The sequence below is a fragment of the Neodiprion fabricii genome, chromosome 7 (genome assembly GCF_021155785.1).
Source record: "Neodiprion fabricii isolate iyNeoFabr1 chromosome 7, iyNeoFabr1.1, whole genome shotgun sequence".
NCBI classification, from domain to species: domain Eukaryota; kingdom Metazoa; phylum Arthropoda; class Insecta; order Hymenoptera; family Diprionidae; genus Neodiprion; species Neodiprion fabricii.
This window is the reverse complement of record NC_060245.1, coordinates 104,921-123,502: the sequence shown is the minus strand read 5'-3', so window position 1 is coordinate 123,502 and position 18,582 is coordinate 104,921. Positions and strand designations below refer to the sequence as shown.

Genomic DNA, 18,582 nt, shown 5'->3' with positions numbered 1-18,582 from the left:
TTGATCCTCGTTTGCGGTGAAAGATACAAAATATCAGAAAAGTGTCGTGCAAAGATCTTCGCGTATAGTCAAGGAGTGTCGAAATTGTGCGTCGCGCGGTAAAACAGTGGAAGTAACAACAATTATGCGTTAAGAATGCTAACCATGAAAATTTCAAGACGATGGATATTACAGTTACTGGTAGCCGGATCAGCCATCTACGGTATACTAGCTGCTGCGCACACCGAAGAATCTACGAAGGCTACAACGTTAAACGACCAACGGATACATCCTCTCGGTGAGTTCAATGCTTCGCAGGAATCGCATGAGGAAAACAACCGCCTGCAGACGCTTACGATTAAACGACGTCGTCACGTCGTTCTCGTACATATACGTAGATACGACAGCGGATGAGCTCACGCACCGTTTTATACCTATATGTATACGGCGTATACCGCCTACCTGTGAGAAACGTTGCGCTGTTTTAGCGAATCGATTTTCCTAAAAATAACGCGAAAATTATCGAACCGGTCGAGAGGCTTTTGCATTGCGTTGAATCGGTTAGGTACACGGTTTGTCGAAAACTTGCTTTTCACACGAGGATTCCTTCTCGCGCATGCAAACGTTTCCGTCATACTTACAAGCTATAAATAGCACAGACGCTTTCGCCGCACATATGGATATTATTAATTGCCACCAGCGTAGGGTAATTATATATATACGCTTCGAAAGTTGTGGCGATAATTGCTAGAGAATTGATATAATCACAGGCGCGTAACTCGGAAATTGTCCGCCCGTGTACTTGACGCACGTGTACGCGCACCCGAACAGATTGCTTGTTATCGTTAAATTTGACGGGCGTATTCGCGTAAATTCGGCTATACGAGCAGTATCCGCAGCAACAGGTCTGCTTTTGCGATCCTAATTGCGTTCCAGCTTAACGGAAAAAGTCACAAATTCTTTCCCAGTTTCTTGAGCCGCTCCTCGGATTGCAAAACGAATTCCCGCACCGATATCCACGTGGGATATACAGGGACTATACTGTTACGTGTTGTACCGTTATAGGTGCATGTATTGCGAGCTCCGATTATCGATACTCAAATCCGGAATGAAACTGCGTAGTATTTTGAGGCGCTTAAACCAAGCTTGGTACAATTGGACGGCCTGCCAAAGTATAACCAATCACCTACAAGTTATGTACAATGTACATTATACGTACATAATATCGGCAATGTTACGAGAATTTCCCATACAACCTCCAAGTTCTCCGTTTTGATGCCATTTCGGATGCGGATATATTTGATCGATGGATATTGATTCTCTTCTCCAATCATGCGATAATACATCATATATCCAAGAATATATTATATACTACATATAGCTAGTCGCCTGTCTGTGATTCACTCGAATGCTTGTATTACTCATGCGTATACCTCTATACGGCTGCTCCTCCTGCCGCGTTTATTATACCTGCACTCCTGCGCATAGGCCTGTATACCTGATCCATCCCTTGCCTAAAATCCGGTATATTGCTGTCAGAGCTTAAGAATGCGGTTCCCGCGAGTAGAAGACGATGACAAAAAAGCTCCTCGTATCACGTTTTCTACTATGAATACACGTACGGGTTTCGAGATATTTGTAGTTTCTCCCCGTCAAATCAGCTGCGTACGTATAACACAATTTTGGAGTTACAAATAGATTTGGTGTGCGGCAACAAATGGTCGAACTTTGATCGATGCCGTTACGTACGCCTATGGAAAATTCTAGTCGAACGTAAACCCTCATTAGTCCCCTCGCAGGCGAATTCATTGGATTGTACCGGAACGGTAACTTGGTCTACATTTCTTCTGCATCACGGCCAAGCCACCGATGAGAACACGTAATTTTGCTCATAAATTATCGCTGCAATAATACAAGAATTCGCAACAAGATCGTACATTTTTTCATCACAAAATGAACGTAGCCATGCACCTATAAAAATCCAACGTACCGTAGGCTCCGGGATTTAACCGCAGGCGAGAAAATTGAGCAGGTACAAACGTATGCCTACATACACGCAACTTTTTCACAAAATGTAGTTCTCGGTCGCAAGTTTGACGGCACTGACAGTGGTATATATACGTATAGTATACGGTATTTACGACCGTTGCACGAATACTTTGCTTGTTTTCACTTCTCTGCAGTGTATACAGAGGTGTGTAAGCTTACCGAGTTACAAAGATCCTGCATGTATTTTCTATACGATATGATAGTACAGTGCGCTATCACGGGTGACAACTTTCACCAGAACCGATTACAAGAAGGAGACGAGCTTTCTTTTCTACCTATCAAACCGCGTGAATTATAAATCTATGCGTGCGTGCATGCGTGCGTGCGTGCGTGCGTGTGCGCGCGCGCCTATACATATGTATCGCAAATCGGGCAGCCTGTGTGTTTTTATGACGCGCGGTATTTCGACAGTCTTGACTTGGGTGGTTTAGAATAAAATGAAAACAAATTACCTTTATAAGAATAAAAATAAAACATCCGTCTCTGTCCGATTTCAAAAATGAAAACTCGTACCTGCACGCTATTCGTGGCGGCATCGTACTCATACGTATAGAACATTTTTTTCTTTACCGCAGCTGACAATGACGTGCCTGGTGTCCGACCGTTGCGCACGAACGTCCCAAGCCACGAGACATCAAGGGAACAAGTTCATACCGCGACGGCACGAAGTGACGACGTACTGCCCACGTATCCTTCGAGCGGGAACCAGAAAGCTTTGTCAACGGGCAATGTCAGAGGAAACGGAAACGAAGTCAAATATCTACTACCGTCAACGGTAACGACGACTGCCGCGTATGCGCCGTCGATTAATGCGACAAGAATAGCCAGCGAGCAAGCTGACTCGAAGGAGACACGGGTAGCATCCTCCGGGAACCCGGCTCAAGATGGCCCAGAATTTACAACAGAATCAAGGGGCCGCGCCATGCAGGGAAATAGCATCGGTGTACAAGGTGAGGGAAACACGGATACGAGAAATTCGCTGCACGGCAACATAACGGATTTAAGTGACGTCAGCATGGACGAGGATGACAAAGACATCGAGGGTGGGGAGTATTTGGCGAGTAGAAACGTATCCGGGTTAAACTTTCACGCGGATGCGTCCGGGCCTGTTGAGCTGTCACCTGTTCAGGGTGCGGAGGTGAGATGTACCCGAGGCAACGAGACGTACGCGCCTGGATCGCATGTGTACGGAAATTGCGAGGAGCGATGCGTATGTAGCAACGACGGAAAAATCACTGATTGTCGGCCACTTACTTGTGCGCCCCCATTTTTCCGCGCTGGAAGAGAAATCGGGGATCCCCTCTGTCAAGAGAACTCAATACCAGGCGATCCCTGTTGCGTTGCGATAGCATGCGCTCAAGACTCGGGTATTTATGACTACCTCAAGTTATACCTTTATAACGCTAGACTGACCCGTAACAATTGTATATTATGATATTTCTTTTCGAACCGCCGACCCCTAAAACCGTTCGTTGTCTCATCCTGCCTGTATTAAAAGATGAGCCTCGACGGAGCATCGCCTTTGAATATTTCCCATTTGGTTAGTAACAAAAGCATAATCGATTTCTTCCAATGAGCGGTGAATAATTCTGTTTCCAAGCAATGAATCGCGGTAAAACCTCGATTAACCGGGTGCGGTTCGTCCGGTTCGAGTGCGGATTAACCGGTCTTGCTGCGAAATATTTCGTTCCTGTTTTCACTTCTGAGAATCCGTGTTATCGCCGATAGAATGGACGACATGTATTCCCGAGGAGTACACGCAAGGAGGTGGATACTGACGGATCGATATCCGTAGACTTTTCAAAGCCGGTCTAAAAACAAAAGTGTTAAACGTCTTCTTTTTAGTGATAAAATGACGGTAGAATCATTATGAATAACACCTTTTTATTAATACAATATTGCTACTGTGAAACTTGCAGAGTCAATCATCGGCAGAATCGATCTACGTTTTCCGATTTTACGAAACATACATACACTTTCGTTATCGTATTTGGATCCTCCGTGGATTTCATTTATCGGGGACGCACCCGGTCCCATTCGCCCCGGTTAAACGAGGCGGTTCACCGGGTACTCGAAATTCATTGATAGGCCAGGTATACTGTACCGAACACCCTGGTATATTGAAAGAAAAAATTATCAAGTGAGAAAAGACGTCGCTTTATCCGATCTATCATTGACATCTCCCATCTAATTAACCGCCCCGGGCGGCACACTTGTCTACACGGCGATTATCATCCAATTAATCAAGCCCGGCACAATATCTTGACCGACGACAAAATTTAGCTTACAATTAGAACTTGCATTAAATCGACGTGACGGACGGACTATTCGTCTGATACGTGGTAGCGACTAGGTTGACGAGCTTATATTATGCCATATGTTATATGTATGCATGTAAATTATAGACATATAACGTTATACATATACTTGCATTCCTGTATATGAAACTACAGAAACGGAGCCGGAGGAATTCTGCTACTTGGGCAACAATACCGTGCCAAGGGGTGGCACCGTCGAAGACGGATGCTCGCAGGTATGCGTATGCGAGGCCCGAGGAAAGCTCAAGTGTCGGCCGAGATGCCCTTCGAATTCGACGTCAACGTCAATGGCGACGATGATGGCATCGAGCGCGAACCAACCCGACAAGTGTGTCCCCGTACCCGATCCCAGGGACGCCTGCTGTACGATCACTCTCTGCGACGTGACTCTCGGCGACCACGAGATCAAGTCTGACTTACCGTCGGCGGAGCCGTACGATAATCTTACGAAGATAGAGGCGGTAAACTCGACTGCAATGAAACTATTTTTTTCCAATAATACGACACCGCAGAACGTCACGATTCAACTGTCAACGGATAACGTTCTTTGGAGGTCGGAGAAACTCCGTGAAGGTATGCAGACTTGACGACGTAGATCTCTCCGCGTTCTCACCGTGGCGAATACGTTGGATGCAAAACATTTATGCCGCGCCCACGGGATTATATTTTCATACCTTTTGTGTCCAAATCGTTCGGGATCATTCCCACAGTCGCTTTACTCGTCGGTACGAATTTTTAATTGCACAGAGCCGTACGAAGTTGGGCGATAGCGGTAGGTGCAACGCAACTGCAGCGGTTCGTGTGATTCACACCAAATTGTAACGCAATTTTCAGATAGCATCATCGGAGGTTTGGAGCCCTCGCGCACCTACTACGTTCGAGTGATCGACGGGGCGGGTAATCGGCCGATTGCGACGCCCCTGCAAGTCAACCTACCAGGTCTGTCGAACGCGGACCCTGCAACAACCGGTATCGATAGTAAAGGAGCTGAGACAGCTGGCGTCTGCAATCACCGGGGTACGTCGTACAAAATCGGTGCCGAATGGTACGACGAGTGCATATCGTTCTGCACTTGCAGCGGAGACGTTCAAGGGATTAGCCCAAAAACGGAATGCGCGACCATCGAGTGTCCGACCGACTTTGGTCTCGACGTGCTGGACCCGAATTGCCTCGACTGGGAGTCGGTGCCGGCAGATTTCGTGCCGGTAGCGCCCCGTTGTTGCTCCCAAGAGGTTAGGTGCAAGAACAACGGCTCCTGCCTTTACCAGGATAAGATGTACAACAACTGGAGTCAGATACCGACGAGCGTAACCGGATGCGACAAGAGATGTTACTGCGACATGGGAAATGTATCCTGTCAACCGGCGTGCCCACCCGTCCCAGCATTGCCGCCAACGAATCTCGACTGCCCACCGACTCACGCATCGCTGAGACATCTCCCCGAGGACAAGTGCTGCTTGCACTGGGTATGCGGAAACCCCTCCGAGGCCTCGTTGCCCCCAACGATCGGTAAGTTTTAAGTATCCGTGACCTTCGACTGGATAAATTATACATATACCTCACCTGCACCCATAAGTATAAGATCATGCTTAGGTACAAGTCCCACGGTGTCTCGTGTATAAAGTCCACATGGCAATACACTTGGACATGCGCGCACGTCGCGATACGGTCTCTTGCACGCGAGTGATTATAATACATGATTATCATAAGTAGTAGTCGTATGGTACAAGGATCGATCGCCGTGAAAACTATACTCATACAAACACGCACACGCGCGCACACATCAATATATCATACTACCCCAGTGACGTGTACACCCGTTGCAAGGGTGTACGCAATAAGGATCATTGTAACAAGCATAACCTCTGACAACTGCAACCGTGACCGATTACCCCGACTCTTCTGTGACAATTGTGGACTTTGCTTATTCCAGGAAGGAACGGTACGTCAGCGTATCCCGGCCCCTTTGCCACAGACAGTATCGATCAGCAGCAGCCGATTGGCGATAAAATGATACCGGGTATAAGCGAACCGATTGACCAACAGAAACGGACCGTTGTGCAGGGATTGCCGGATCGTTACGCAACGATCCCCAGACCAAAATCACACGAGAGTGCGGCAAACTTGGACTCGATTATTAACCCCGACTCGACCGACGATCACGGACTAATCCACTACCCAATGGACCCGGGTCACCCGACGTCACACACCACCGTTACGGCCATACCGTTGACGTCTGCACCGCCCACGCCCCCACCTTACCACGGGCCCTATGACCCGAATTTCGTACCGACGCAACCTTTCGTAGAGGGCATCTTTCCATTGACGCCGCGGACCCACGTTAAAGCGAACCACCCGCCGATACAGGTCCCCAAGGACAAGTTGAAATCGAGGACGGAATCGAAGAAACCTGTCGAACTTATGAAACCGATCAAAGACGCGACAGCGGCCGCGGGTGGTGTAACGCGTTTCGCTCTCCCAACAACTTCAGAGATGTATGCAAATCTGTCGGAATTGATTCCAACAATGGACAAAATTTCACCCACATCGGCGGCGGCGACGACGAGTTCGCAAGACGCGCCTGGAAAGACGACCGCCCTGGTTTCGCCCTCCGACGATAAAAGCAGTTACACTTCGTTTAGCCACCGCCTGCGCGGGCCCAATCTAATTCCCGCAGCACCTCTCAATAACGGCGTAGTCGCGCCACAATTTCAAAATCACCGCGAGGCCGCGATCTACCAAGGCACGTCGCCTTCTACGCAGGCCGCAGGCGGTACCACAGCCGCGAAGTTCGACGGGCCGAAAACCGTCGCACCTCACGATCGATGGAACGACGACTCGCAATCAGCCGCGAGGGTTCCGGTAGCCGATAATCGATTTCACCTCATTCCTAGTACAAAACCTTCACGCGTAGCGTACCTTGGAAATTCGACACCAAATCTGCTCCCGTACGGGCCAGGTATCCTACATCCGAATACTCGCAACTTGCCCGAAGAGTTGTATAGCTTGATTAATCTCCGTCATCCTGGTCTGGTACGGCTGGAGGAATACCCGCACGGCGGTGATCAAAGTCTTTACGACACGGCGATGGATCTGGGCGCGGGAGCAGAGGGACAACGCGAGTACGACGGGGTGTCGTACCGACCTGGCCCTTTGCAATATTTCAACCCTCGTGAAATTACCGAGACAGGCGGCGAATACGATGTACGCCAAAGCTCCGAGCTACCCAGCGAGGCCCGTCGACACATTGAGAAATTATTGCTTCACGTCGCCGAGAAGGATCCAAATCTCGGACCGTTCCAGCGGTACCCTGGGGGCGAAGGGCCGATTCTACGAAGCGGACCGCCGCCGCGCGGCTCTGTGCCGTTCTCCTTACCGCAGGATTCGGGCCAGTTCACCCGACTGAATCACCCGTTCTCCGGCGCAACCATAGTTCACGGCACGAGCTCGTTTCCCGCATCAGGTTCGTTTCGGTACACAGCAAGAGAAATGGAAAATAAAAAAATTGAGAGTTAAAAACAATAATAGTAATAATGTGCTCTCATGCCGGCGTTGCACCCAGACGGGTTCGGAATTACTGCCGCGTGTATACCGCTACTACTGGCAAGCCTCTGACGTTCGACATCCCCAATAGTCACTGTTTGTCGTACCCCAATTGTTGCTCGACACCCGATCAGCTTGCCGACGGTGCTCTACACGCGAGCGCAATTCCATTCGTCGGCGGATCGAAACTCAACCGATACTTTCAACCCATAACTTTCTATGAAATTTGTGCTGCTTGACTATTCTCCTCGTGCGTTGATACAATATTACCCCCTCGTTAAAATCGTACACCTTGCGGCGGCAAAATTACACCGACATATGCATACGCGCCTAACAGCTACCTACAGGTGTAAGACATATGAACATGTGTTACACGTATACAAAATGATCTAAAAAACTAGCAGGTCAGATGAATTGTGTTTTTAGGACTGGACCACGCATTGCCGCCGGGATTTCCCATCCGGGGTCGTCCAGAAATTCAATCCTCATCTGATCAGATCACGGTTCAGACGCTGGAGGCGGTTGCAGAAGATCGTATCAGACTCGTTTTTACCGTCCCTCGTATATTAGTGGGACTTCACGGGAGGGTTGAAGTACGGTATACCAGCGAAAAGATGTGAGTTGCGTATCTTACTAATTTACATGTATGTCATACAGATGCAACATGGCTAAGCTTCTGTTGTGATGCCTCAAATTAATTACCATCATTTGCCAATCGTGTGGGTATAATTTTTTTTTTTTTTTTTTTAAATAACGCACTGCGAAGCGCGCGCGTATAGGGTTATTACTGTCAAGCAGTGTATGGAAGTTATAAAATGATAAATTACGCCGCGAGGAAAGACGGTATACGTATTATATCCACGGTCAAACCACCACCGCTACGCAAAGCCGCGTACACCGTGTTCGGTTAAAAATAATCTGTGTATTCTCTCGATAAACTGATAACACTAAAAAACAGGCCTTCGCATTATCGACTTTTGTTCTTCGAATGTACAACGTTACTGGGTATAGTAACGTGGAAATTTTTGCATCATGACGCGACCGTCGTAGCTCGTTAGCACCGCGCATATTATACGGTATATTGTACATGATGGACAATTTTATCAAATTTCTAAAGGAACACCGACCCATCGACGTGGAAATCCCAAATATTCACGCCGCCCGACGATCTGATAGCAACGCAACTGCTGGAATTCGAATTGGGTGACCTAGTACCGTCTACCGAGTATAAGGTCATGGTGACGGTGAAGCTACGCGACTTGTCAAACAGCCCGATCAGCAAGATACACAGTGTGGTCACCCTGGAGGCAGAGAACACTGATGTGGCAACGCTTCCTCCGCAAATACCGACTGATGCCGAACTGGCGGTCGCTGAAACAAACTCAACGTGGGCCAACATCGTCTGGAGAAAGTTTACCGAGTACGAGCTGCAGTTCATCGACGGCGTCCAACTCCGGTATAAGGAAATCGCTGGCAAGGTCTACGCCGCCACCCCGCTGATTCACAGGGCCGTGACGAGCTACGTCCTTGAAAATTTGAAACCGTCAGCGACCTATCAAGTTGAAATATACTTCATACCTTTCCCTGGCCAACCTAACGAACTAGTCAGTGAAAAATCGGTACGTATGATAATCTATTAATTATGCGGGTATTCCAACGGTCGGCTCACCGTGACCCGGTAAGCCGAGGCGCAAAGGCTTTTCGTGCGGTGCGCGTGCCCTTCGTATACTCGACCGATTGATAATAATTTACATTATAACAGGTACAGGCCTGCAAGCTGGTGTGCTGGTCAGTCCGAATACGTATGATTTCAGGCAGATTCGAAAAAAGATCGCGAAAGAAGCTTCACTCTCAAGTTTTTGTATGTTTTGTCTTTAAATGAGGCAAAAACAAAGAGTTGAAATAGCAAAACTTCCGTCACGTTACATGACACGCATTGGGTCGCACATTACGGGTAGAAAAATTCGCTCCAACCATTTTGACCGTTATATATTTTTTGACAGTGCACGCGTTTACACGTATGATAAACTTGCAACATCAGTGCGTATAATATACATAGGTATGTAACCGTACAGATCGCGACACATTATTCCAGATCAACTTCACCACGAGCTCAGCGCCGGATCCATACGCCTTCGACATCAATGTTGCGATAAAAGGCATAAAATCAACGGAGGTGGAAGTCGCTTGGAAGGGTGTGCCCTATCCGGAGGACAAGTACGTGAACATATATCGAGCAATCTACCAGAGCGATACAGGGAAGGAAGATACGAGCACGTTCAAAATAGCCAAGCGGGACTCGCCTGCTAAAACGACAATAGGCGAACTCAAGCCAGGGACCCATTACCGCCTGTGGATCGAAGTGTATCTCACTAACGGCAGGATAAAGAAAAGCAACGTGCAAGACTTTGTTACGAAGCCGGGGATCCCTATGTCCGCCGGTGTTTTGCAACAACAAGGTTAGAAGCTAGGCTTTGTAATGTCGCGAAACAGATCCGAGCGCACATACGCCAGATATAACGTGCGAATCATCGTGCATTATCCACACATAGGTATGGAACGAAATGCTTTTGCATTCGCTATACCCTGAGTTTTGGATTGGTGCATTTTTTCTCTTCAAATTTATAGAATCTCTATAACAGCAAGTTCAACTGCAGGCTGTGCAGTGTAATCTACTGCTCATAAACGTCGAGGCTTGATTACTGGCCGCGTTATCATGGAATTTTTCGAGTCACAAGTAACGTACGCTACCGAATTGCAGCAGTTTGAAAAGCATGCCCGTACGGGCCGGTCCCTCGTATAACCCAATAGCATAACGTACAGGGTGGGCCCCGAAGAGAAAAAAAAAAAAAAAAAAAAAAAAAAATAGGGACCACCCTGTCGATTTCTTTTCCATGCAATTGTTGTACCCAGCTGCAAATAGATAACGTAGTTAGCGCGAATGTGGTATACGGTATGTTACAATTTCGTGTTGCAGGAAAACTGGCCACGCAGTTCCCGCTGCACGAGGGTGACTACTACGGTCCTCTTGTTATTGTCGCGATCGTCGCGTCTCTTGCTATTTTGTCAACGCTCATTTTACTTATGATGCTGATGAAAAGACGCACCAGCAGCAAGGCGGACATCTCGCCGCGGAAATCAACCGCCGCTTACGATAATCCCTCCTACAAGGTAGAAATACAACAAGAAACTATGGGTAATCAATCACTTTTATACATGTATCACCTTTATACATTATATGTATACAACTCCGCCTTCTCATATGCATATAGGATATCGTGCAAGGTCAACACTGACCTTTCACATTTCGTGAAGTTATTCAACGCCCTGTTTCGAGCTGTCCGTATTATACACCTATCGTATGCATGTACACGCATGCATACATCCGTGCGTACATACATTAATTTCCGCGTGGGTGATTTTTTTCGAAACTGGTACACTCTTGGCCCACAAGGCACTTTTCTTTTGCAATAATTCCCCGATACGATAAGACGCGTCGTAGTAGATTTACCCTAATTTTTCTCGATTCTCCGACTCACCTGTTCAGCTCTATGAGAGCGCTGACATGAAATTTTCGGAAAAAAAAAAAAAAATAAAAATAAGAAAAATGCTGCATTTCTATTCGTTGAAAATATGATGTTTTTGTACAGGAAGTATTCGATAAGAGAAAATTGTTTCCAATCTATAGATTGAACAATGTCTACAAAATTAATGCGCAAGCGCGAGGTCGAAAGGGTGCGTGAAATTTTTTAAAAATTATACGCGGTATAGTCTGACGTTTGTTGGCAGGCATACGAAGAACAAGTTTATAGAGAAATAGAAAGCCAGCAGGTCAAGAGAAGTGTCAGGATTCAGAGTCATCGTCCGTAATGTGGCTGAAGTTAGTTGAAACAAAAATTACTATTTCGCACCCTCAGAATAACTGAATAATTTGAATTTGAAAAATCTGACTATATGTCAATGCTGTATTTAACGGTTTGATAAATTTCAGTGATTTCCAGAGTCACAAAATAAGAAATTGCGTATTATAAAAATGCATCATTACGGTAACGTCGCAAACTTCAGCCTGATCATCCCCACGTGCATATTTGCCAATACGTTTGTACCAATTACCTGATCATTTTATCTCTTCAGACTCATAGTATGTGTACATTGAATTTATTATACATATATTTATACACGGTGTATGTACATATGTTTTAATTTGCACACCCGCAGACTTGTGAGAATGCAACGCCATCGGTAAGCTGCAACGGGCACGAGATAGAAACTGAAACGATTCGGTGAATAGTCAACACCGTGCCAAGAAGTTTTTTTCTGCCCTCTGTTCTCCCCGCCCCTCTTCGCAAGAATTTGCGTCCAGTTGTTGAATTATATATCAACCACCATTTATTTATTGTCCGATCGGCGGTTCGACGGGACAAATCGTCGACGTTCGTAATAATTATTACACAGTTGTGACTCTCGATACAATATACGTTATACATGTTATATAAATATACCTAAGTTTAGCACCTATACATACATTATCCATACGATATAATGCAAGCGTCGATGCGAGGTTTTGTAATATAAAAACTGATAATTGTATATACATACGCATGAAACGTGCCAATTGAAATCAAATGAAATACGCGTGAAAGTTTTAATTAATTCTATTTTAGATGATTCGACAGGATCCCCATTCCCCGTCAGCAAAAATGTAAACGAACTCCTTTCAATAATACGCTGCATAGTTTGAAATTATATTTCAAGGTAAATTGTTAGTTTCCGGGCGAACGGTATAAAACCTGCAGGTTGCGCCCGAACCGAATCTACTAAGTATGGTGTACATACAACACACCATTTTTAGGTATCAATTATACATGATTTATAATACCCTGTGCATACAAGCGCGGTTAAAGGTATTCCGTAAGAGTTGCCTCCAGGTCATTGGGCGGAGTGGTCGGTGAAAAACGATCGACGGGCTGGCCATCTTTGTCGACAATAAATTTCGTGAAATTCCACTTGATCGCGTTTCCCAAAAACCCACCCTGTCTTTCCTTCATCCATTTCCACAGCGGATGGGCGTCAGGCCCGTTAACTTTGATCTTTTCAAACATGTCGAACTGCACATTATACGTTCTCGCAAAATTCATTATATCCGTGGACGATCCAGGCTCCTGGCCGTTGAACTGGTCGCAGGGGAAGGCTAATATCTTGAGCTTGTGTGTATCGCGATACTTTTCGTAAAGTTCTTCGAGCTGGGCGTAGTTGCTGTCTGTAAGTCCACACTGACTCGCGACGTTAACAACAATGCAAACAAACCCTTTGTAGATCGAAAGAGATACGTCGTCGCCGCGTATATCCTTCGCGGTGAACTCGTGCATCGAGCCGGCGTTTCTCCAATCCGTGTACTGATCAAAGGTTTCCATCTTGTTCGCGGAGCAACGATCTCGGTCGTTCCTTCGGCATGTCGAGTCCTCGGAAGCTGCATAAACCAGCTCCGTTGTTCCGAGTGACAGGAAAATAACGAGTATCGCAGTTGGGAGAATCTGCGGAAGCACCGACCTTCCATCCATCCTGGATATGTAATATCGTTGGGTAGGTAGTCGATTCGCGAATAGTTACCGTGCTACCGTTCACGCGCGCACCTATAAAACGAACAGCGCTACCACGAGACGGTCGGTCGTCCGAACGGAATGTCATCGGGAATCGCGATTAACCTCGCAATGCTTACGGTCGTTCCCACTCGACCGTCCTCCTCCCACCACCACCACCACCACCACCACTTCCGCACGGTAAGCCATCGCAACGCGCGCAGCCGTGTTCGTCGCATGCAAGCACGTATTTACGTACAGACGAATACGCGCGCGTAAGAACGTACATTCATTCGGTCGCGTCGGTGAGTTCGCAGAACGCTGGCCTACCATCGTTGTGTTTTCGTGCACAATTATTTAATGCCATTTATTCACAGTCGCAGGCGTTTACGCGCATCGAGTTACGTGTTACAAGTTACTCTTGATGAAACGCAAACGGGTTACACGTATATTCGTGTGTACCGAGTTGCGTGCGATGATCGAGCCGGCTGCTACTCGCTGCCATTACTTGCGCTATTTCACAAAACGTATGCGGGTAAAAATTGAGTGTCGGGTAACAGAAATATTTTAGCTACAACAATTGAATTGCTAGATCTGAGATAAAAGCCCAGCGACAATCGGACGCGTGGACGGCCGGATAGGAGTTTACGTGTTACTTGATTCTTGGCTGCCGTTAAGTCAAATCCATCACCGTTCACATACGTGATCGAGCATTACCGATCACCACATCTCATAATACGTGACACGGTGGACCTCGTGTCTATAGATCGACCCGTTCGACGTTTCGGTATAGTGGTGCAAGTTGCGAAAATTAGTAGCTCACAGCACGCATCTCGATGCACGTAAACGCATAAGCGGTTGTCCCTCAATTATTTCTGTTACCTGATATTCAACTTTTAGCCGTACGCGTTTTGTCGAATAGCGTAAGTAACGACAATTATTTCGGCCCAACGCACGAAACTCGGCGGACGGTAAAAATGGTGTGTTATCCGAGAATAGCAGCCTATAAAGCGAATCGTGTGCGGTTCGCAGCGTCGCCCTACCACGGTCCACGTCTTCCCTCCGAAGTGGTGATACAAGCGTAGATGTAAATGCCTTAATTACAAATACGGAGCTAATCACCCGAAATTTGAGAATTCCAAGTCACCACGGGTAATTTTGAGCGGAGAAAATCCGGATATTTCAGAATATACGCTGCTTTTTTTCAAGATTTTTCTGTAATGACTTAAGTGCGAATACGCATACAATGCAACGTGCATTAAGTCCCTACAAAATTCTCAACAAAATAGATCCATGTATCGTCCCGATTAGTTAGCTACTCGTTATCTCAATTTCAATTATATTGCCATTTGGCAGGTTTTTTTTTTTCCAACACTACAAGATACTTGAAGCGTGACAAGTTTCGAAAGGAATAAAACGTTACTGTTAATTATTTATCAATCGTAATTCATATTTATATATCATCAACTGTAAGTATAATTATAGCTTGTAGCTAATTTAGCGCTCGGCTTTCTTTCCACGGCTTTTTCAGGATTGCATTGAGATTATGTACGTACGCATGCATGTATGCATGTACATACATACATAGGTATATAGGTATGCATAGGTCGACTCGAGTTCAGTTAATTGGGACATCCGAATGGGGAATCCAAATTCGGTTGTTGAAGTTTCGTTGCCGCAAGAAACGCAGTAAATCAGCCTCGTACCGATCTCTCGAACTGCATCAATTACATTGCGAGTGTTAACACGGAGTACATACTTTGAGTTTACGCATGGTTAGTATGTGGTATACTACAATTAACGGTGTACCGGGATATTCCGATATTTGAGTTAAACAGCTCTGCTTCCAGCCCGTACGATACGGCGTGGGTCGATGCGTGTGATCACTGGTGCATATTGCATATACGTTTTACAGCGCCAATTGATCCTTCGCTCGTCCCCGGAAACGATTAATTGCGAATATGGTAATTTCTTGCATGCTCTTTACCGTACGACCGCCGTCGTGACCGTGATTCGTATAATGCCGGTAAGATCGCTCAATTGCATAGCGTTACGGCAGCGGGTGATTTCAGTGGACGCAGCTAACTGCGAGAGATTATAGTTGTTAGTGGTCTCGTTATTGGCTACTCATTTCTGCTCAAAGACATTCGCCAAAAGAGGTTAGAATTCGTCAACGCGTAATATACCTTTCTTTTTTGGTAATTAAATCGTCGCGCGGTGCGCTAATTATAGAAGGTCATTAAAGAAGGCCATGAGTGCTATATTGATGTATTTTCGCATTTCGATGCCGGTGAAAAATTGGAATTGAGCAAGCTCACCTGAAAAGTGTCGTTTTCTGATTATGCGTTCCTCGTTGAAGTGTATAATTTCGAAAAAAGTCGTTCTCTCTTAGCTGTGCATGCAATTACACAACACGCTCGGAATCTTGGCTGACCGCACTGTTAGCGTTGTATACCAATTATTCTCGGCACGTTCACGAATCTTGAACACTGTGTGAACTTGCGATTACTTTTACGGTTGCAGTCCTACAGTTTCCGACGAATGCAAGCTGTCGACACTTTCGTTTCATATTAATCGAAACAGGGCTACGCGTTGACACTGCACTCACGACACGGTCGACGGATATGGATATGACATGGATACGGGAAGATTGGGTTACGGAACTTTGTTGTCAAAAGAAGACCTCTAAGTTTCAGCGCGCTCGTCGTCCGTGATAGCAAAGGACAAAATCAGCCGCCTTTGCAGCCTCGCCAATCGCCGAACAACGGTCAAACGATCAACCACCGCTTGATTGACCGATGCACCCCCGCATGCCTACGTACGTACGTACATAGGCAGATGTGCACGTATAATGTTCACCGTACGTTTATCACTGTGTTTTTATGGGTTCAGCTCATCGTCCACGCCTATCACGGCTATCACCTGAAACCTGAAACGATCAACATCTCTCTACCCTGCGTAGATTGACAATCGAATGTCGTGATCACGTGATAGATTCCAGAAAAATTCCCGGTAATCGTTATTGAAACGGAGGAGTTTTACCTTATAAACGTCACATGATAGATATTGGTATTAACAAGCCTCCGCGGCGTCTCATACTCTGGAGTATTTCGAAATTCGACATCGGCTTACGATCTAACCGGCGTGCTGAATCTTCGGGGTAGGAATCGATGCCTATGATCCCAGGCACGACTTATGACTATTGGCAACATGATTGACGTGCAAAAATTAAATTGAAAATTATTCTTAGGACATGCGGATCCTAACGAAGCACAAGGAGCTAATTGAACGCGATGCCAACGACATTTCAATACTATGGAAATTACTACAAATGTTGTTCTACTGTGTTAGCGCAATAGCCGGCTACGTCACCGCACACGCATTTTTTATGTTTCAGGTATAATTCAGCTCTGTAAGTTCAAGGCATAAATCTCGAGTTGTAATTTCATTTGTGATTTTTATTTGAGGTAAATAAACAAATATTTGTTGGAATTATCTCGCCTATAACTACCATGTTGCGCTGATAGCAGCGAGCGGCCAGGATTCCTAACATTTAGTACAACCAACCGTCTGATTGAAATAGGATTTATTTGACCGTCGTTGCATATTGTGGGCGACGCCAGGGTTGGAACCAGATCGTAAAGTGTCAGTGGCAGGTATCGTTAATTACAGGATCTCGTCAATGGGACAACCTTGGCAAGACAGGCTGACAGTCAGTTACAACACTCAACATCATTGCTCTACGATACAGATAATATCGATTCTTTCGTGCATCTGTGGTATTGTTGGGTTTTCTTTCTTTTCCATATGTGGGCGCGGAGGTTACCAAGTTGGAATGTAAGTTGTCAACAATGAGTTAGGTGCGCATACAAGAGACAATGCAACGATTATTGATTAAACAATATATCTTTGCATCCAGATACTACAGTCCCTGGAGACTGGTTGGACCGGCTATACTTTTCAACTTATGTCTGACGTTGCTAACTTGGCGGTCGGCCTGCAATTTCCAAGAGGGATTCCATCATTTTCAATACCGTCTCAATGGGATGCTAAATCAATCTGGGTATTCTTTTGTCGATTTTTTCCCACATACTTATTTGCCAATGTTACCGGCGCTAACATCTGTATAACATACGCGTCTTTTCTCTCAAAGGAATGAACCCATCACGGAATACCTGCCGACAGGCAAAAAAAACACCTACAACAGACTTGTGTGGAAATATTATGGAATCACAAAGGTATGGCACGATGACAATTCTATCACACTCCAAATTGACATCCTTACGTGACGCCGATTTTATTCAAAGAATTTATTTAAACAAAATTTATGGGTAATATCGGCCATCCTTGAGTATGATTCTCGATTACGAATTTTGCGAGATTACTCATTTAAAATATTGAAACTTGCGCTTCGTCTCACCGCAATACAAAAGATCTCATCTTGGGTGGAAGTTGCTGCCTGGGTCATGGGACTTACACTTCTGTTACTACGAGTTGTAAATGTCACCGACTTCAGGTTGATGAAAACCTCTGTATATGCCCTCGAAACAGAAGACGAAGAACATCGAGATGGATCTCTTCGCTACAGATTCGAAGAATCATGAACTTTGGTAGTGCGCGTTAAAATTTTAACCGGTGTTTCTAGCGCTCCTCGGTTTGATCCATTCTTACAATGAATAAATCCTATTCTTTGCATACGAGGTGAAATTGTTTACATCAATACCTACATCAAACGATACATCAATGGTAACGCAGTCTACGCCGTAGCATTTTTTCAAAAAAATCTTTCAATATTTCCTTGCAACATCGCCCCACAATATCGTTCAGGACCTCCCGAGATTTCGTAAATTTTTTCAACACCTGCCTCGATCAGCAAAAATTTTTCGAGATTTCACAATACCTCAAAAAATCTGAGAATATTTCATACATAACAGACCAAAGAGTAATTGGGAAAGTATAATGGAAAAGGTGAAATTGCCAATGATAACGTGAAAGGATAAGAGTTGTATGACCTATATTCAGCCATACTAATTAGTTGTAATAATCATGCGGGAGTGGTTGGCGCTGGTATATAGTAAAACTCTGGCAGAGTTTGTTGTGCTTTCTCAAGCAGA

At 45.7% G+C, this 18,582-nt stretch overlaps 3 protein-coding genes across 8 annotated transcripts; 2 read left to right on the top strand and 1 right to left on the bottom strand.

The window, feature by feature from the left end:
- The first annotated feature begins 101 nt into the window (after positions 1-101).
- On the top strand, positions 102-12,538 carry LOC124186369 (putative epidermal cell surface receptor). Its single transcript, XM_046578007.1, has 10 exons — positions 102-277; positions 2,604-3,395; positions 4,482-4,919; positions 5,181-5,855; positions 6,280-7,809; positions 8,316-8,505; positions 9,007-9,508; positions 9,985-10,348; positions 10,867-11,060; positions 12,108-12,538. The coding sequence occupies exons 1-10, from the start codon at positions 136-138 to the stop codon at positions 12,174-12,176; spliced, it is 4,896 nt and encodes a 1,631-aa protein (XP_046433963.1). The 5' UTR covers positions 102-135; the 3' UTR covers positions 12,177-12,538.
- On the bottom strand, positions 12,217-13,593 carry LOC124186366 (probable phospholipid hydroperoxide glutathione peroxidase). Its single transcript, XM_046578003.1, has one exon. It carries the CDS (start codon positions 13,448-13,450, stop codon positions 12,788-12,790), a length of 663 nt encoding a protein of 220 aa, XP_046433959.1. The 5' UTR covers positions 13,451-13,593; the 3' UTR covers positions 12,217-12,787.
- A 187-nt stretch (positions 13,594-13,780) lies between these two features.
- Positions 13,781-18,165, top strand: LOC124186367. 6 transcript variants are annotated; one of them, XR_006871646.1, is made up of 6 exons: positions 13,781-14,620; positions 15,992-16,628; positions 16,719-16,880; positions 17,141-17,305; positions 17,388-17,531; positions 17,622-18,165. XR_006871646.1 is itself a non-coding variant. In XM_046578005.1 (6 exons), exons 3-6 carry the CDS (start codon positions 17,151-17,153, stop codon positions 18,070-18,072), a joined length of 555 nt encoding a protein of 184 aa, XP_046433961.1. In that variant the 5' UTR covers positions 15,517-16,628; positions 16,719-16,865; positions 17,141-17,150; the 3' UTR covers positions 18,073-18,165. The 6 variants fall into 6 exon arrangements, 3 of the variants coding, with proteins under 3 accessions (XP_046433961.1, XP_046433960.1, XP_046433962.1); XR_006871647.1 differs by lacking the exon at positions 13,781-14,620 and having other exon boundaries at positions 15,515-16,286; positions 16,361-16,628; XM_046578005.1 differs by lacking the exon at positions 13,781-14,620 and having other exon boundaries at positions 15,517-16,628; positions 16,719-16,865; positions 17,622-17,706; positions 17,902-18,165.
- Positions 18,166-18,582: the final 417 nt, after the last annotated feature.

Coding starts and splice junctions, on each gene's coding strand:
- LOC124186369 (XM_046578007.1), top strand. CDS start 136: ATGCTAACCATGAAAATTTCAAGACGATGGATATTACAGTTACTGGTA. Junction 278..2,603: donor CCAACGGATACATCCTCTCG/GTGAGTTCAATG, acceptor TCTTTACCGCAG/CTGACAATGACGTGCCTGGT. Junction 3,396..4,481: donor AGCATGCGCTCAAGACTCGG/GTATTTATGACT, acceptor ATGAAACTACAG/AAACGGAGCCGGAGGAATTC.
- LOC124186366 (XM_046578003.1), bottom strand. CDS start 13,450: ATGGATGGAAGGTCGGTGCTTCCGCAGATTCTCCCAACTGCGATACTC.
- LOC124186367 (XM_046578005.1), top strand. CDS start 17,151: ATGGGACAACCTTGGCAAGACAGGCTGACAGTCAGTTACAACACTCAA. Junction 17,306..17,387: donor GGAGGTTACCAAGTTGGAAT/GTAAGTTGTCAA, acceptor CTTTGCATCCAG/ATACTACAGTCCCTGGAGAC. Junction 17,532..17,621: donor GGGATGCTAAATCAATCTGG/GTATTCTTTTGT, acceptor TTTCTCTCAAAG/GAATGAACCCATCACGGAAT.